The sequence below is a fragment of the Peromyscus leucopus genome, chromosome 7 (assembly GCF_004664715.2).
Source record: "Peromyscus leucopus breed LL Stock chromosome 7, UCI_PerLeu_2.1, whole genome shotgun sequence".
Taxonomy (NCBI): Eukaryota; Metazoa; Chordata; class Mammalia; order Rodentia; family Cricetidae; genus Peromyscus; species Peromyscus leucopus.
In genome coordinates, this window is record NC_051069.1 from 99177431 (window position 1) to 99196540 (window position 19110).

Genomic DNA, 19110 nt, shown 5'->3' on the forward strand with positions numbered 1-19110 from the left:
ATCCATGAACATGGGAGATCTTTCCATCTTCTGGTATCTTCTTCAATTTCTTTCTTTGATGCCTTCGAGGTTTTTTGTTTGTTTGTTTTAATCATGTCAGCATTCAAGAAGAAGATAAGGATGCAAGCTGAGGGGAGTAAGGGATTAGCAGGTCAGGGTTGGCCTTCCTCTCGCTGCTGATGCTGCTGGTGGAGATAGCATGGAAGCTTAGGAGCTAGCTGAGGCGAAGCAAAGTGACCCAGGGAAAGGGCCCCGCCAAGTGTGAGGGCAGACACCAGGCAGGAGCGGGGCACCGCTTGCGCGCCATTCTGCAGGAGCGCCCCAACGAATGGCACCCAGGGGGCGCCACGCAGGCTGGGCACCCAAGCGCCCGATGGAGGGCGCCATTGCGGAGGAACCTAGCGGCGCAATGGAGCGCGGGTGCTGGGCAGGGGTCCGCGGGCAGGGCCCTCAGGGTCCCCGTGGGCCCGGGGCCTCTCGCACCCGCACCCGTACCGGCGCCCTGCTCCTGCTGCTGCTCCTGCTGCTGCTGCTGCTGCCTCGGCGGCCGGCAGGTGAGCCCGTCGGGTCCCCAGCGCCCTCCCGGTCCCCAGCGCCCTCCCCGGCAGGCACGCCCACACCCCGGGCCGCCTCTGACCCGCTCCTGACCTTCCGCAGGCTGCTTGGCCGCAGGCGAGTTCCCCGGGACGCTGCCCACCGCAGTCCCGACCGGCCCTGGCGGCCCCTGTGACCCCAGAGCCACCTGTCCCTCAGGCAGGCTTCGCCTTCCCCGGCAGGACCCTACACCGACCACCACGCCACAGACCGCGGGGACGCAACCCAGCGATCTCCCCTGTGAGTACTGGGCAGGATTTGGGACCCCTGAGGTCGAAGGGTCAAGGGATCGAGGGCCCAGAGGACAGTCCATGGATGGGAAAGCCCCTGTGCCCACGTTTATTGAGCACTTGAGGTTGGGCCAGGCCGTGGTCCTGCCGTCAGGGTCCTGTGCTTACAGCAGGCCTTTCATCAGGTGAGGTAAATAGGAGACAAGGAAAGTTCGGTGGGAAGAGTTGGGCGGTGCTGTTGAGGTGTCCAGAGCTGGCTGCTAGCCAGATGCCTGTCCGGCAGCTGCAGGCCTGCCTTGGACCTGGTCTGACCCTGTCTCGGTTCCCAGCCCACAACACAATTCCAAGAGGGCTGTGTGAGTCCTCTTGTGGGGTCTGCAAGGCACACCTGCTTATTTTAATGTCCTTGCTGTTGGTGTGGTAAAGTAACTTGGGGGGGCAGTGCTTGCACTTCCAGGTCACAGTCCATCACGGAGGGAAGCCAGGGCAAGGGCCTGAAGCGGGAACTGTGGAGGAAGGCTGCTTGCTGACTCGCCCTCCCACAGGATAATGCTTGGCTGGCTTTCTTACACAGCCCAGGACCACCTGCCCAGGGACGGTGCCCCTCCACACAGGGCCGTGACATCCAGCATCAATTAATGGTTGCCACTGAATTACTCACGGGCCGATCTGACTCAGTGTACGCTTTTCTTTCAGAAGACTCTGTGTAGTGCAGGTTGACATGTAAACCTAACCAGTGCACCAGCATACTTTCTCATAAGCAGGGGTCTGTAGCTGAGACCCACGTGAGAAAGAGTTACTATCCTGGGATTCAAGGAAGTCACTTTAACTGTTTCAAAAAAGTCTAGCAGGGGACACCAAGGGACTGTATGTGGTACATGCTGATGGTCTGTCAGCTGAGTATCATTTAAAAATGCAGTGATGGGGGCTGGGGATTTAGCTCAGTGGTAGAGCGCTTGCCTAGCAAGCACAAGGCCCTGGGTTCGGTCCTCAGCTCTGGGGGAAAAAAAAAATGTAGTGATGGGCTGGAGAGATGGTTCAGTGGGTAAGAGCTCTTCCCACATGAACAAACGTGAGAACCTGAGTTAAAACCTGGAATCTAAGCGGAAAGCTGAGTGGGTAGGGTCTCGTGCTCCAGTAACCCCAGCACGTTGGGGGTTAGGGGTGGGCAGCAGAAACAGGAGATTGCTGGGATCCTGGTCCCTGGCTGAGGAGGCTGCCAAACCAGCTTCAAGTTCAGTGAGGGGCCCTGTATCAGAATACCGTGGAGAGTGATGAGAGACTCAAAATCCTCCTCGGGCCTCCACACGCATGCACACACTCGTGTGTGTGTGTGTGTGTGTGTGTGTGTGTGTGTGTGTGTGTGTGTGTCCGCCCATCCACTCGAGAATGATGTAGATAAAGTGCAACACCTGAGTAGCATTTACCAGGCCCTGGGTTACATTCCCAGCATTACAATGAATACATAAACATGTAAACAAATATGTAAACGTGCTGGCCATAACCCATTTACTTGATTTCACAATCCACTGATTTGTTTAGAAAAGGCTTGAGTGGAAGCTAAATATGGGCATCTTCAACTTCCTTTATTTTATTTTTATGCATATAGTGGTTTTGCCTGCCTGCATGCATGCATGTATGCCCGATGCCTCTGGAGGCCGGAAGAGAACACCAGAGCCCCCAAAACTAGAGCTACAGATGGTTGTGAGCCCACAGTGCATTCTGGGAACCCAATTCCTATCCTCTAGAAGAGCAATCAGTGCATTTTTTGTTTGTTTGTTTTTAATTTTAGAAACAGGGTCTCTCTGTGTAGCTTTGACTGTCTTGGAACTCATTCTGTAGACCAGGCTGGCCTCAAACTCACAGAGATCCTGTGCCTCCCGAGTGCTGGGATTCCAGGCGTGCGCCACCACCGCCCGGAGCAGCCGTTCTCTTCACAGCTGAGCCATCTCTATAAACCCCATCTTCCATGTCAGAACTTTTTCTGAAGTGCCCTCAGTCGTCGGCCCTCCTCTCTCCGGAAGGGTGCACCAGGGCCCAGAATCCTCACCGCCTTTGGTTCTACAGACGCTTAGCTTTTGTGAGACATAGTTTAGGGCCGAGTCCCAAGAAGGCTAAGCAAGCTTCACAGCTTTTGTCACTTTGCTCTCCTCTCTGGGATGTGCCTGCTCCCTCTGACAGTCTGTGTCACTGTGGGGCCATCGGTCTTTCTCTCCATGAATCACAAGAGGGGGTTCCCAGAGAAGGGGTGGGGTCTGCATTGGCTCTAGGAGGGGGAGCAATCTGCAACCAGATAGAAATACAGGTGCATTTGTGAACATCTGGCTGAAGCGGAGTCGTCCACTAGGCTGATTATTGGGGTGCTCTAGGGCCTGAGCTGTAGGAACAAGGAAATAGGTACCTGGGTATAGTGCCGAGGCTTTGCTAAAGCTGGAGATGGCCGTGGATGGATGCTGTCTTTCCATAGGGTGTGTAGAAACAGGTGAGTGGCTGGGGAGGCTGGAGGGAGGGCAGAGTGGGGACAGAGCCACAAGATGTGGCTGGTGAGCTTGTCACTTCCTCATGCTCTTTTCTCCCTCTAGTCTGCGGCACCTCCCATGAGACAGACCCTACTCTCCGAGACCCAGAAGCCATGACTCGGCGGTGGCCATGGATGGTCAGTGTGCGGGCTAATGGCATCCACATCTGTGCTGGCACCCTTATTGCTTCCCAATGGGTGCTGACCATGGCCCATTGCTTGACCCAGTGAGTCGGGGCCCAGGTGGGTGGGTGGGTGGGTGGAGAGGCATCTGGGATGCTGGAGACCCAGTCCTGTGTGGAGCCTACAGCGCCAGTCCCAGCCTCGTCCTCACTCTGAACAAGGGAGGGTTGAGTCTCACAGGCTCCTTCCTGGGGCTCAGCCTTTGGCATGTGCCCACCCTTTGCCCTTTTACCTGCCCGACAGTCCTGAGCAGTCATCCGTAGGTAAGGGAGGCTCAGAGGACCCTAGGTTCCAGGTACTTCTCTCCTTCGTCAATCAATAGTTTCTAGTTTTCCTCAGAGAGGCTTAGAACCTCTCTGGGTGGATAGAAACGGAAGACAGACATAGATTGTGTGGAGACAAAAGCATGGCTGTGCCAATGTTGTGGGGTCTGGGAACTCCTGAGAGTAGTGTCTATGTTTCCCTTGAGGACTGACCAGTGAAGACAGGTTCCAGGTTGACATAAGGATCAACAGTGTGACTTCAAGAGGTGTCCTGTGGAGGTGGCTTGAGATCTAGGCCGTGGTCATTACTGTAGGAACTCTGTGAGGAAACGGAGTCTATATATCCCAACTCGACCACTTCCTAAGGGTACATCCCTGAGCAGGCCACAGCACTTCTTTGAATCTCCGAATCTCTCCTCCACAAAATAAGAGGACCACACAGTGTGTGCAGGGCTCTGTCATGAGGAATAGGCTCAGGGGACCACGAAGCCCGGGGTGGCCTGCCTGGGTTGCTTAGAGGGCCACAGTGATGTGGAGGGCAGGACTGGGGGCTGAGGCAGGAGCCTAGAGCTGATGGAGGACCCCCTTCCCGTAGGCAACACGTTAACTACACAGTGAGGGTGGGGAGTCCATGGATTAACCGGACCACGGTAACCAGCACAGACGTGCCAGTACGTCAGATCTTCATCAACAGCGGCTACCAACCCAGGCGGTTCTGGTCTTGGGTCGGCCGGACCAACGACATCAGCCTCCTCAAACTCCAGTGGGGGCTCAAGTACAGCAAATATGTGTGGCCCATCTGCCTGCCCGGCCTGGAATATATGGTGGAGGACAGTTCTCGCTGCACCGTGACAGGCTGGGGGTATCCCCGGATTAATGGTGAGTCAGAGTCCCACCCCCAGCCCGGGGTGCGTGGTGGGAAAAAGGACTGGATGTGGCTGGGGTGCCCCATGGATGGACATTTCTGGAGTACCTTCTTTAAGGAGCTGGCTGATCCAGGAACTCCTTGTTTGCTTTCTCATCTCTGAAGCCCCCCCCCCCAAGTTGAGGGTCTTGTCAGTGAACATATCATGGTCATTACCGCCCTTGAAGTCTCGGGACCAAGGCAGCAAGGAGGTCTCAGAACAATAGCTTGTCACCCATACACAACCCTAGGGCATCGGCAAGTAGAGTACAAGAGGGTGGGTCCCCATTTCTGCAGAAGGCTTCCCAGAATCACCGCAGCTTGTGTCCGGAAGTTGAGAGTCACACAAGGTCCCCCACACCCCTCCCTTCAGTGACCCTCGATCCCTTGTGATTCCATTATAGGAGCAAGGCCCTCAAGACAGGCTGTCCTCTCACACCCATTCAAGGGATCATTTTCCTCATGGCTTCTGGGAATATCTAACTCCCTTTATGGGGCCACCAATGCATGAGAGAGATGCCCTTCTCTGTGTCCTTGAGGATCCGATTTGCCCTCTAAACAGCCTGTTCTGTGACCTATCTGGGAGTGATCACAAGTTTCCTGACTCCCAGGAGCTCAGATATATTTTGGGTGGGATGGAAAATAGTGCTGTGGGATGGGGGTGGGTGGGGTGGGGTATCCATGGAGCGGGTCTGGGCGTCATGAGGTGGCAGCTCTCGGGACAGCTTTGGGAAGAAAGGCTTTGGCCCTGAGAGCACTGGCAAGCACCTGGAAGAGGACTAGCAGAGGCCATCGGTGTGGACTGTCTGTTCCAGCACCTCTGTATGGGGCAACCTTGGCACCTCTGTATGGGGCAACCTTGGCACTCTGTATGGGGCAACCTTGCACCTCTGTATGGGCAACCTGGCCTCTGTATGGGGCAACCTTGGCACCTCTGTATGGGGCAACCTTGGTACCTCTGTATGGGGCAACCTTGGCACCTCTGTATGGGGCAACCTTGGCACCTGCTGGCCGGAGGGAGAAATCCCGCAGACATGGAGACATCTCTGTGGCTACCATGCAAAAGAGACAGAACGGGTAGCTGTGAGCCACCGTCAGTGGCTAAACCTGAATGGGGACCTGTCCCACAGGCAGGTGGCCCCAGTTCCAAACCCTCCAGGAGAAGGAAGTCTCCATCCTGAACAGCAAGAAATGTGAGCGTTTCTACCACAAGTTCTCCAGAATCTCCTCCCTGGTTCGGATCATCACATCTCAGATGATCTGTGTCTCGGACAACAACAGGGAAAAGTTCTGCTACGTGAGGACCTCCGCCCCTGTTCATCTATCCCGAGGGCCAAGGGGTGGAGGGGTGCAGGAGGCAGAGCTGAGGGCTGGGGAGAGGGGAGGGGAGAGTGAGGAGAGGGTGGAGAGGGCAGGCGAGGGCAGGGGTGTGGAGGCTGGAAAGGGGTGGACTGGATCGGATGGAAATGAGAGGGGTGGGTGTGGAGCTAAGGCTAAGGAGTGAGTGTCCTTTGGGGAGGAATGAATGGGACAGGATCGCCTACCCGCTTTGTCCACACTGGGAGGCTACGGAAAGAATCCGGTGGGAAACACCCTGGGCTGGCTCCTTGAGTGGGGTTCTGTCCCTCTCGGGCATGGCGTCACCTCCCTGATCCCTTTTAACTTCCTCCCTCCTCACAGGAGATAACTGGCGAGCCCTTGGTCTGCTCTTCAGGCGGCACATGGTACCTGGTGGGGATGATGAGCTGGGGCCCCGGCTGCAAGAAGAGCGAGGCCCCGCCCATCTTTCTGCAGGTCTCCTCCTTCCAGCCGTGGATCTGGGACCACCTTAGTGGGGAGGCCCTGGCCCTCCCAGCCCCTTCCAGGACGTCGCTCCTGGCTTTCCTTCTGCTCCTCGGCCTTCTTGTTACTCTGTGACGCTGCCAGGTCCCCTGCCCTTCCTACTGAGTGCTGCTGTGGGTGTGGCAATCGGCAGGGACTAGCAGAGATTAAACACTTCTTTTCCCCACGTCTCCTCCTTCTGAGCCGCTCTAGTGGGAAGCAGGAGTACACAGTGGGGTAGGTGAGGGACTCTGGGCACTTAAACTGAAAAGTGTGAGCCTCGAAAGATTTGGGGTGGCGCCTGCAGAAGGTAGAGGGGTATGTGAAGGGGATGTGGGAAGACTGGGATGCAATACCTAGGCCAAAGCTGGGGCTGGGGGGACCTCCCTGCCAGACCTCTAGATGGAAAGTGGCATGGTCCTTCTGTGCGACTCCCTGGTCTTTTGTTTCGTTTTGTTATTGTTTTGTTTTGTTGAGACAGGGTTTCTCTGTGTAGCCTGGGCTATCCTGAAACTCTCTCTGTAGACCAGGCCGGCCTCGAACTCACAGAGATCCGCCTGCCTCTGCCTTCCGAGTGCTGGGATTAAAGGTGTGCGCCACCCCCACCGGACTCTCCCTAGTCTTGACTGCCTTCTGGCCAGTGGCTAGAACTCTCCAGAATATTGTCCCTAAAGATCCACACAGTACTTTGACCCTCTAGCCCTGCTTCCAGCCTGGGGGCATAGGTACGAAAAGATCTGGTGGGAAAGACACACTTCCCACCGGCTGCACCGGCTACTGCTCTGAGTGACCTCGAGTGGCCTCCGCCGCCCCTCTGAACGTCCAGTGCCTTACCACACAGAAGGGCGCTGGTTTGTCTGGGGAGAAAGGACCCCAGCCAGCTCTAGGAATGAGAAGCCCGTGCACTGGAACCTGGAGGTAGAGGTCAGCCGACGGTGCCTGACTAATCAGAGTGCTTCCTTCCGTGATGGGGGCCTGCTGTGATCCCTCTGTCCCTCGATACTCCTTCCTCGTGTCATTCTGGGGTGCTTCTCCTTGTAGGATGTTGATAAGGGACCGTGTCAGGAATGAGGGATGATTCCCGTGAGTCCAGGTACCCGGCTCCAAACATTAGAGACTTATTGAGAGCATGGGGTAGAGTGGAAGAGAGCTCAGGTGAGCCTCATCGATTTCCCTCCCTGTCCCGAGTCCACTTGGTGGGGTGGGGTGGCCACAACTTCTCCTCGCTGCTCCTCAGCCTCTGGGCTTCTTTAAAAAAAAAAAAAAAAGATTTATTTATCTTTATTTTATGTGCACTGGTGTTTTGCCTGCATGTGTCTGTGTGAGGGTGTCAGATCTCCTGGAACTGGAGTTACAGACAGTTGTGAGCTGCCATGTGGGTGCTGGGAATTGAACCCAGGTCCTCTGGTAGAGCAGTACTCTTAACCGATGAGCCATCTCTCCACTCCCCCCCACCCCCCACCCCCTTTTTTTTTGGTCTCAGTCTGGGACAGGGGTCAGGGAGAGAATTTCAGGCTCGCCGAGTCACCTATTATTACGGATTGTTGTGTCGCCGTCTACCGGAATCCTCCAGGGCGTGGCAAAGCATGGGACGGAGTGGAGATCATCTCAGGTTGAAGTTTTATTTGTCTGGGGCTGAGCAGGCACCCAGCTTTGTTGACAGATCTCTTCAGGACACCTTTCTAGCAGGCTTCCCTCCTGGAAAACTTTCCCAGAGTCTCCGTCCCCAGCTCTGGTCAGAGCTCCTCATTTTGACGTTGGAAGCGCCTCGTACATCTCTCTCCTCTAGAGCCAACCCCTCAATGGCGTTTGAATAGTCTTGGCTGAGACGCTTCTTTCGGTAGGGGACATGGCAGAAGGGGAACTGCACACTGCTGTGCTCAGCAGGCCATGGGGAGACCCAGGCTTTCTCGCTCAGCCCCCCGGCCTCAGCCCTCTTTCAAACCCTACCCCTGAGCCAGAAGACCGTAGGCTCTGGGCCTCATGCCAGCCCCTCAGCGGCCCCAGCTCTACACATTGTCATCTTGTGTTCAGAGCTTAGCATTTGCCAGGTCAGGAGCCCGCCTGATAACGGGGCCACTTCGGCAGCCAGGGACAGACTCCTGCCAAGCCTGGGGCAGTTTCCTTGCTATCAGGGCTGCTATCTAGCTATGTCAGGGAATCTCTCATGTCACCAGCTCCCCATCAGCCCGCCCTCCCTGCTTGCGGGTTCATACACAACCTGTTCGATCCTGCCATCCGAAACCGCCAATCTCTGACTCCTTCACGGCCACCTCTGCCCCTGGCAAAAAGGGTGGGCCAGAGGCCTGCCTGGATGTGGGGAGGAGTCTGAGGCCACTCTGTATCTGCAGAGAGACAGTGGCCCGAGACAAGTGCCCAGACGAGTGATGTGAAAGGAACAGAGTCCAGGGTGGACACTCGTCAAGTCTTGTCCCTACACCTTTTGGGCCATGACGTAATGGCCGTGGCCTTGGCTTCTCAGACCATAGCCTCTGTGGTCCATGGATGAACGTGGAGTCCTGGTGCCTGGATCCTGGCTTGAACTTGGGCTTCAAGGCCTGCCAGTCCCAGCTGCCACCACCAGGATGCTTTCCTCATTTCTCTCCTTTCTTCTTCTTGGCCTCGTTCTTCTCTTCCTCCTCTACCTTGATAGCCACCGTGTCCACACTGTCCTTCTTCTTCTTCTTCTTATCCTCTGAGGGTGGGGGAAGAGGCCGCAGTGGTGAGAGGGGGAACGTCCCAAAGCCATCCTCTCTGCCTTCCCAGCCTCCCTTCTCAGATCATTTTTATTTGAGGTGCGTGTGTATGCATGCCTGTGTGTGGTGCTGAGTGTGCACATGTGTGGGCATGCACATGGAGACCGGAGGTTGCTCCTGAGTGTGCACATGTGTGGGCATGCACATGGAGACTGGAGGTCGGTGCTGAGTGTGCACATGTGTGGGCATGCACATAGACACCGGAGGTCGGTGCTGAGTGTGCACATGTGTGGGCATGCACATGGAGACTGGAGGTCGGTGCTGAGTGTGCACATGTGTGGGCATGCACATGGAGACTGGAGGTTGATGCTGAGTGTGCACATGTGTGGGCATGCACATGGAGACCGGAGGTTGATCCTGAGTGTGCACATGTGTGGGCATGCACATGGAGACTGGAGGTCGGTGCTGAGTGTGCACATGTGTGGGCATGCACATGGAGACTGGAGGTCGGTGCTGAGTGTGCACATGTGTGGGCATGCACATGGAGACTGGAGGTCGGTGCTGAGTGTGCACATGTGTGGGCATGCACATGGAGACTGGAGGTCGGTGTTGAGTGTGCACATGTGTGGGCATGCACATGGAGACCAGAGGTTGATGCTGAGTGTCTTCTTTGGCTCTCTACCTTATTTACTTATTGAGAAGCCTGGAGCCCACCAATTTGGCAAGACTAGCCAGCCAGTGAGCTTCAGGAACCTTCTGTCACTCTCTCCCCAGCACTGAGATTTACAGGTGCATGATCATGCCTGGTTTTTGTTGTTTAATTTTTTTTTTTTTTTTTTTTTTTTGTGGGTGCTGGAGATCCAAAGTCAGGTCCTTGTGCGTGTATGGCAAAGACCTTACTGACCGAGCCGCCTCCCCAGCCCCCCCTCACACACACACACAACTTTTCTGCTACAAATGGGCTCTTGTTTTAGCTGCCTGGCTCTGACCAGTTCTGCACTCTGGTCTCCTGGGATAGTGCCCAGTCCCTTCTCTGAACCAGCTGCAGGGAGACAGGGTGAATTAGGACAGCGGGACTGAGGAACTGGCTGGCTGCGGGATCCAGGGCTGGCTGCCATGGGACTGGAATCTACTTACCTCCAGGGATTTCTGTGAGTTCATTAAGGGGAGGCACGGTCTCCAGCTTGTCCGTGTACATCTTGGCCGCCTTTCGCTGCAGATACCGGGCCTCAATCTCCTTCCGTGTCCGTGGTACACGGCAGTTGAAGACACAGCATAGTGTGATGACTGTGTGGATGTCAGAGCAAGTTTGGCTAGGGTGGGGTCTCAGCCAGGTTGAGTGGCACCCACATGTTAGGCCTGACTCCATCTGCCCAGGCATGTCTCACATAAGAGACTCCTGCAAAAGCCTGAGGTGACCTCCCAAGTGAAGCTGACTTTATGTGCTCGCCCGTGACCTATGCTTAGTGTGATGCTTTAATGTCAACTTCCTAGTAATTTGGACACGAAGCCTGGTATTTTCATTTGGACTAGCCCCACGAATTCTATAGCCTATCTTGGTCTGATAGTCTTTCTGATCACACTGGGTACTGGAGGAAGGTAAAGTGAAGGTCTTAGGTATGGCTTTAGCCATGGCTACACAGAGTCACCCTGTGCTTCTGACCTAGGCCTCTCTGGGAGCTCCTAAGACACCCTGGGTTTCTTTCTCCAGCCTCCTAATTGCAGAGGCAGAGGTGCCTCAAATACCCAAGGATGTGGCTGCATCCTCCCCAGCATCCAGGAGGACAAGCCTGGACCCTCCCCAGCATCCCAGAGGACAAGCCTGGACCCTCCCCAGCATCCCGGAGGACAAGCCTGGACCCTCCCCAGCATCCCAGAGGACAAGCCTGGACCCTCCCCAGCATCCCGGAGGACAAGCCTGCACCCTGGCTGGGGAGAAACCGGGGAGAATGCCCAGACCCTGTCCTGGGCATTTACCTCTGAGGAAGTTATTCCAGGAGTGTTTTTCTGGTTAAAGGCAGCTGTGCCCACGTCAGCTGGGGCAGAGCATAAAGCTGGCCCATCTAGTGATGTGCAGGGCAAGGCTGCCAGGACCTGGCTGGCTGGGCTGAGTTTATTTTTCTAAGGCTCCCACAATCTGACCACTGTGGCCCCAGCCCCTGGGGAGGGGGTGGGGCTGGTTCCTATTATAAATAATATGGCCAGACAGAACTTCCTGGCAGGCTACTGAGGTGCAGAAGGGCCCAGGCATGACAAGCCAGGTCTATTTTGAGGAAATGGATCATACCTAGGTAGTCTGGGATCATCTTGTTCAACCAAAGTAATATCCCTTGAGCCAAATATTTTGGTTCCATGTGTCTCACCCAGATTTTCAGGATGGGAGAAGCAATGGATGGATGGATGGATGCATGGATGCATGGATGGATGCATGGATGGACAGACGAATGGGAAGGATGGTCCAAAAGCCTCCACTTCTGGGAGCCACCAGCATTCAGAGATATGTTGAGGGTGGGCAGAGCTGGCTGCACTATGTCCCCAGCATAGGGCTCTTGGGATTAGACCTGAGCCTGCAATGGACTTTTATTACCCAAAGTGCTCTGCTTTGGTCTTTCCCAGACCCCTGTGTGGGTGCCTTGGACTCAAGATTCTCCTTATGCTCCAACCTTACTGGCGTGGGTCATCTTGCCTGCTCACCCCACTGACACCCTGAGCACCCTGCCTGCTCAGGCTCCACGTGGTTAGTGAGAGACCCGGGAGCTCAGAACTGCAGAGGAAGCAGAACAGACAGCTGTTGGCAGCCAGAGCAGGACTCACACACTTACATACTGCCTGGCCCTCCAAGCCTGCCCTACCTACCCTGGCCTGATTATTTTTCTTCAAAGAGAATGAAAAACTAAAGACGTGGGATTAAGTATGGAGGCCCAGGAAAGAGCTGGGGATTTATTTAACCCTAGTCCCTAGCTCCGAGCGACTGTGTGTGTGTGTGTGTGTGTGTGTGTGTGTGTGTGTGTGTGTGTGTGTGGCGGCAGCGGCGGGGGGGGGGGGCAGTGTGCAATGTTTCACTAATAGCTGCCTGGGTCTGAGCAGTCTGGGAAGCAAAACTACATCACTCCCAGCAGCTATGGAAGGCAGCCGCTGCTGACCTGCTGCTCAGGGACCTTCTGTTCCTGCCTGTTCCCATTCTAGAAAATGAAGTTAGAGTAGGAGATGCTCTGTGTGGTTGATGTCCGCGTGCCTCTTCAGTCTGACTCTGTGCAAATACCGGGTGTGGCCCCAGGCACATCCACCATTCACCCAGAGTGGAGCCTGGGGGAGGCCTCAGGTTCCTAGCCGGTACCCTCAGGGATACCCCAAAGATATTCCCTTCGCTGCTCTGGGGCTCCTCGGGGCAGTTGTTCCCGACCCCTGCTTTTGATAACAGGCGTGGTCTCCCTCAGGATGCAGGGGCTCTGGCTGCAGGTACCCCTTTCTCTGAGGTCTTCACTGAGCGGCCTGACTCTCTCTAGGCCTCAGCTGGGAATCAGTCAGTCCCTCAGATCTGGGAGGAGGGGGTATTCTCTCTGGAGGACACTTTGGGTGCCAGGAGAAGCATGTGCGAATCAGATGTCATGTTTTGAGATCCCTTTGCAAGTGGATGGTTTCTCTGTGGCCACCCACCCAGCACTCTGGAGAATCTCTTGGGAAAGCCACCACTAGAATGCAAATGCCACTTTAGCCTCCATTTTGGGTGCATGTTGGTGATGTCCCACAGATATCTGAGGCTGGCATAGAGACCAGCTTCCTCCTAGTCTCTGCCCATACCAGCCCCGCTGTAGTCCCTTCCCGGAACCCTCCCTCTGGTCCACAGCTCAGAAGACCCAGCCTCTGTGGGCCTTTGGAGGCAGATGGGCTTCCTCTCTCTTTCACTCCCCCCACCCTCTGTTTGCACTTGTCTTGTGCCCTGGTATTCTCTCTCACCTGGCCTGCCTTTCATGGAACCTTTAGTCCTCCATCCTCAGTTTCCCACTGGGAAAGGGGGAAGGGGTGCATGCTAAGTCCCTTCAGCTACAACTTTGCATCAGTAAGAGTCCAGACTGAAGGAGAGGAACGGACCCCACGCTTTGAAAGGAAGTAGGTATGAATCATTTCTGGAAAATGGCATTGGAGGAGGTAGGATTCAGGGCCTGGAAGCCACATCTACTAGGCGTCTGGGGAGTCCTTGCTGGGGCCCCTGGGTGTGGGCTCTCTGAATTGGCCAAACTGCAAGAAAAAGCATCAGGAGGCCAGCCATGGGGAAAGATGACATGTCCTGGATTCAGTGGAGTCCCCTATAATTAACGTAATTGCCATGTGGCTGCTTCCCTGAGTCCAGCAGAAATCTTCGGGTCACCACTGGCCCGTCAGCCCTCCACAGGACTTGGCGTGAGTGAGGAGGTGCCAGAGACCATGGTGGGCCTCCTGTGGGTGCCTGACCTACTTGAACTGCCTGGAATTGCCGCTCTGAACTCAAGGGGTGCTGAAGGGGCCAAGGGTGCTGGAGGAGCTGTGACCCTCCCGTGGTGGGGTGGAGAGAGATGGATGTAGCTACTCACTGATAGACAATACGAAGAGTGAAAAGATGCCCACCACATGCCACAGGCGCATGTCCCAGAACACCACGGTCTCCTTGGTCAGTGGGGGCGGCTTGGGCTTGGGCGGGGCCGTGCTGGGCTGTGGGTCAACAGAGAAAGGAATGAGCCAGGCACAGGCCAGTAGGCTGGGATGGGGTCAGCAAGGACTCGGCCCACACATTTTAGAATCCCCAAAATGTTTCAGACATTCGCAACCAACACCCTAGACCTCAGAAAGTTCCAGATTTAGAATAAAAGCAGTGATCAGAGTCCCAGACCATGGCACCTGGCACTTGGACTAGAAGAATGGTTGATGCTTTGGGGAAACAAGGCTCAAGGAGCAAGTGTGGACACCCTGTCCCAGCCAGCTCTGCTGGGGTCTCGGGAGCAAGGCCAGGGGCAAGGCAAGGCCTGTTTCATGGGCCCTGTGTGCTGCTCGGGTAGACCGACTTTGTTCTCATCTCCGAATAGAGCTCTACTGCTGGGCTACACGGGTAAGACTCTCCTCATGCAGGTGTGCACACACTGACGCCTGTCCCACACAGGGCTCAGGACTCTCCTCACGTGTGCACACACTGACGCCTGTCCCACACAGGCTCATTTCGCAGGTGTGCACACACTGACGCCTGTCCCACACAGGGCTCAGGCTCTGCCTCACGCAGGTGTGCACACACTGACGCCTGTCCCACTAAAAGCCATAATTCATCCACCAGAAGGCCAGCCAGGCTAGCCTTAGAAAAATAGTAATGTAGCGCCACCAGGTGGCTAAAAGATGTAAGTGTAGCTAAGGAGGACACCACACTGCTCTGAGGCTCTGCCGGCTCCTGGCTTAGGGACACTATCATGTCTGTGTTTTCTAGAAGGCATAGTGATGTCTCGACTTGCCTGAGGGTATTCAAAGGTAGTATCCTGCCTTGGGTTTCTAGAAAATACAATCTTCTCTGGGGGTATGGGGAGACACACCCCTGATCTATGTGTTTTAGAGTTGTGGTTTGCTCTGGGTGTGTTTGTTTTTATAGATGCTGTGCTGGGTGTTGAACCCAGGGTTTTGTGTGTGCTAGGCCAACACTCTACCAACTTAGCTTCATTCTCAGCCTGTCCCGGGTGTTTCGAGGGTACGTGACTTTGTCCTGAGTGTCTATGGGACATGGCTGTGCCTTGTGGAATCTGAGAGGCTAGTTTTGACCAGAGATATAATCCTGTCTCTGTCAACCAGTTTGGCTAAGGGACAAAGAAGGGGGTGGGACCAGGCATTTGTGCAGTACGTTGTCTACTGAATGATCAGTAAGGACAGGCTTGAGAGTCCCCTGTGGCTGAGAAAGAAAGGCCATCTGTCATGCAATCTCTCTCCAGCTCCCACACCCCACTGGGGTCCATAAACACGGGTAGACATCTGCCGGATCTGGGGACTCCCTCATCTAACAACTGCCACCCATGGGGCAGGTGGCACTCAGAGGAGATCACTGACCTATGCCAGGCATCTCAGAATCTCTGAGCCATAGACTGAGCTCTTTGCTCCTCACTAAGAGGGCCTAGAACAGAGACTCCTTCCTTTACTCTAGACCTCGGTTTCTCTCCCTGTAATTGGGGTGGGGTAGTGCCATCTGCCTCTGAGAACTCTCCAATCTGATGGTAAAATGGGCAATAACATCCCACTAAATCAGCAGCATCCCTTGGTGGATTCGGGAACCCCTGTGCAGGCAGGCAAGTGTGTGGATACATGCCATGCGTGGGATTGGGCACTTATAAATGGGCAGAGGGCATATGTGTGGTTGCAGCAATGTATATGCGCTTGGGGTTGGTGACTGCAGCATTAGATTTGGGGGCTTGGCGGTTACTGTGCCCTGTCTCACAGGTCTGGTGTGTTGGTCTGACTGACTGTCTAACTGGAAGACCCTGACCAGGCTCTTGGGTGGAGGGTAATGGGCAACAAACAGGCATCTTATGGTGGGTCCTGGTCAAGGTAGAAATTCTGAACTTTGGAGGTCCTGCCTCCTCCAGAGGCACAGCCTGGTGGACAGGGATGCTGCAGGGCCCGACTGAGAAGAGACGTGGTTCCCAGCCGGCCAGCGTTTCTCCTGCTTCCTTGGAAAGAAGGGCTAGGCCTTGCTTGAGATGGGAGCAGATGGGCTGCAAATGTGATTTCCTCCGCTGACCTGGGAGACGAGCTCCTAGGAGTGGGGAGACTCCTTGCCTCAGAACTGCCTTGCCTGTTGCCCCAGCCTTTGCTTTGAGGACAGCTCAGTTTCTGTACAGGGGCCTCAGGGCAGCCGGTGAGAGATCTGAGTGTGCTCCATGGGGCCCGGGCCAGGCTGGCTTCCCTTACCGGGTACTGAGGCTGACATCTGACTCCAACAGCCTCTTCATGCCCCTGGTCAGATGCAGAAGGGACATGCTACAGAGTACAGGTCTCTACACCATGAGACGCCACCCTCAGGCCCTTCAGTTCAAAGTTATGTCTCTTTAAAGCCCTCTGAGTAGACTGGCTCTGTCTTCCCTATCCCACCCTGTCTCGCAGCAACTGCCTCCACTCTGCCCTGTCTACCCTGGCTCCTGGCCCTGGCTCTTGGGCCTTCATCCTTTGCCTCCAGCTCCTGACTTGTAAGCCTGTTGGGCTACCTCCTCCTGGCTGCCTCGCCCCACCCATCTTCTTCACCTCCTTGCTGGGCAGTCTCCTCCCAGCTCTCCCACTCTGCGCCCCTCCTCATTTATCCTCTTCCTTCCAAACAGGAGCTGTTCACGATATATCCACTCAGAAACCTTCTACAGCTCCCGTACTCACTAGGACCTATTTGGATCTTCCAGTCCCTGGGTCCTGCCTTCGGTAGGGGCCCTGGAGGACTTCCATAGAGAAAGGGCAATTCCCACAGCTTACCCTAAATCCAGGCTCCGACTATCCCCCATTAGACGAGAAGTCAAGAAAGCTAAGGGCTGAAAGTCCCCCTCCCCATGCCCTAGGAAAACAAAGACCGGATGGCAAGGCTATTTCCCTCCACACACGGACACACGGAGACTCCTTGCATCCCTGATGTCAGAGGCCGCGCTCTGCCATCTGACCAGGGACTCTCTCTAAGGGCGAGGGGCCGTGTCACCCCACCGGGCAGGAAGAAGGGATAGAGCCAGCTCCTCGCACCCTCACCCCCCTGCCTGGACGACGCCAGCGTCCCGTACCCTCCGTGATGTGGTGCCTCACCTCCACCAGCTGCGTGGCGACCCCCGCCAGGCAGGCCCCCAGCGCGGCGCCGCCCAGAGCCCAGAGCCGCCCCGCGCCTCTCCGCCGCCCGGCCATGTTCTCCCGCCGCCGCGCGCTCCGGTGCAGGTCCTGGGAGCAGGGGGCTGATGCACAGGGCTGCCAGGTGACTGCCCCTGGCCACCGGCAGGCGGTGACGGTGGTGGCGGCGGCGGCGGCGGCAGAGAATTCTGGCCGCGGGCGGTTGAGCCCGCATCATTTATTCATCGTGGGTGTCAGGTTCCTGGGACGCCACCTGCGCCATCGCGGCTGGGATGAGGGTAGGTGTGGGTGGCACCGCCCCCTCCTCCGGGCTCTCGGACTTTTGTACCTCCCACTCCACTCCAAGGACACCAAGGAAGGGGAAGCCGGGAGGGAGAAAGGGACAGGTTGGCGGTAGGCCCTTGATCAACAGGATCCCACCCCCACCCCGTCCCTTCCCTCTTGGGCCTCAGTTTCTCCACTTGGGACAAGGGGAGGGGTTGGAATCGACTGATCTAGAAGGCCCTTCCCATTCTGACGTCCTGAGTTTGGGGGAGAAATGGTACTGGACTTGGAAGGGGGCAGAGCGGGCATGTTGCCATAGTGACAGGCACTGAGGGATGTCCTTGGCCTTTCTGGGCTGGCTCCCTGCCCAGAGGCAGCTCTGGTCACCCTGGACACCAGAGCAGGAGGGGGAGGGGGTATGGAGAATCAGGGAGAGTATAGTTAGAGCTGGCCAGATGTTAGCGTTGTGGAAGGACCCAGCAGCTTCTGCTCCACAGGACAAGGTCAGCTACTCGTGGAGGACCATTTTCTGACCCTGCTGACCGTCTTGCTATCGACTCTAGCAAAGTCTTGACGTTGGTCCCCTACACTGTGGGAACATTGACTACTCAGGGATGGAGCTTCTGAGCAGCTGTGGAGACCTGAGCGAGGGACTGAAGCCCGAGGGGAGTGTGACGGTGGGAGCTTGGAGATGCTACCGCCCACTTCATCTTCCTTCCTTCTTTCCGACATCATCAGCCTCTTGAGTGCTAGGAGACCAGGACTCAGCATCTTTCTCTCACGGAGAACAGTAGGGAAGGCCCGCCCAGGCTATGTATGGGGGGACACCTCATCAAGGCCTTACACCCGGGTCTCACAGGGCTCTGTCCTGGATGTACCCTTGACAATAAGGACTGAGCTAGGCCTCAGAGTGGGGCAGAAGGCCAGCTGCCCTTCAGGGACTTCAGAGGACCGGGCAGGCAGGAAAATGGCTGCTGTTTGAAAAAGACTACAGGCCGGGGAGGGGGGGCGCTATTAAAGAGAGTCTCAACAGTAGATGGCAAAATCTAGGGGTCACTTCTTCCAAAGCAAGCAAGAAGCAAAACAAAATCCAAAACCAACACAACATGATACCCCCCTCCCCCAGGAATGCTTCTAAAACCCAAGCATTAGCAACAGGTTTCTGCCTCCTAGTTCTGCCAGCCTCAGCCACAGGCCAGGCCAAGGAAGGGCCACAGAAAGCTATACTGATTGCAGCGGGGGGGTTTGGGGAGGTGCAGCTAAACATCCTCAGGGCATGCGCTTAGAGAGGCAGGGGTAGGCTTTGATCAGGTGAACCAGAGTGTGACATCTGTTGCTCCTCTCTGCCTCTATGTTCTGACCTAGGGAAGGAGGAGCCAGAGGCTATTACAGGGTTAATGGCAGGGAAAGGGGAGTGTGTGGCGGCTGCTGGCTTTGAAAGCTGGCTCACCTCAGCTTTCATAGGACTGCTGCTCCCAGGACTGGGAGGGCACTGCTGTTCAAAGTTCATTGTCGTGGAGGTGGAGAGACAGCTCAGCCTTAAGAGCACTTGTTGCTCTTGCGAGGGGACCCGGGTTTGATTCCCAACACCCACATGGTGGCTCACAACCATCAGTAACCCCAGTTCCAGGAGATTGGATATGCTCTCCTGAATTCAACAAGCATGTGGTGTACATCCAAGCAAAACATTCATACACATACAATAAAATAAATAAATTTTTAAAAATTGAAGTTCATTGTCTTGTCTGTCCACCAAGAAGTAGGGCAAGCCAGAACTGTGGCTCAGTGGCAGAGTGCTCTCCTGGCATACACAAAG

At 55.7% G+C, this 19110-nt stretch overlaps 2 protein-coding genes across 3 annotated transcripts; one reads left to right on the plus strand and one right to left on the minus strand.

The window, feature by feature from the left end:
- The first annotated feature begins 404 nt into the window (after nt 1–404).
- Nucleotides 405–6700, plus strand: Prss50 (serine protease 50). The gene is given in 6 exon segments (XM_028860014.2): nt 405–565; nt 567–834; nt 3407–3569; nt 4384–4667; nt 5823–5989; nt 6373–6700. Coding segments are annotated over 6 exon segments (1275 nt in total). The 5' UTR covers nt 405–409; the 3' UTR covers nt 6610–6700.
- A 1421-nt stretch (nt 6701–8121) lies between these two features.
- Tmie (transmembrane inner ear) lies at nt 8122–17506 on the minus strand. Of its 2 annotated transcripts, none has more exons than XM_037207969.1 (4): nt 16992–17506; nt 13815–13898; nt 10347–10496; nt 8122–9208 (listed from the first exon to the last, which is right to left on the minus strand). In XM_037207969.1, exons 1-4 carry the CDS (start codon nt 17245–17247, stop codon nt 9108–9110), a joined length of 591 nt encoding a protein of 196 aa, XP_037063864.1. In that variant the 5' UTR covers nt 17248–17506; the 3' UTR covers nt 8122–9107. The 2 variants fall into 2 exon arrangements, with proteins under 2 accessions (XP_037063864.1, XP_028715862.1); XM_028860029.2 differs by having other exon boundaries at nt 13781–13898; nt 16992–17184.
- Nucleotides 17507–19110: the final 1604 nt, after the last annotated feature.

Coding starts and splice junctions, on each gene's coding strand:
- Tmie (XM_037207969.1), bottom strand. CDS start 17,247: ATGATGCGGGCTCAACCGCCCGCGGCCAGAATTCTCTGCCGCCGCCGC. Junction 13,899..16,991: donor TCGCCACGCAGCTGGTGGAG/GTGAGGCACCAC, acceptor GTTGACCCACAG/CCCAGCACGGCCCCGCCCAA. Junction 9,209..10,346: donor ACTCACAGAAATCCCTGGAG/GTAAGTAGATTC, acceptor CCCCACCCTCAG/AGGATAAGAAGAAGAAGAAG.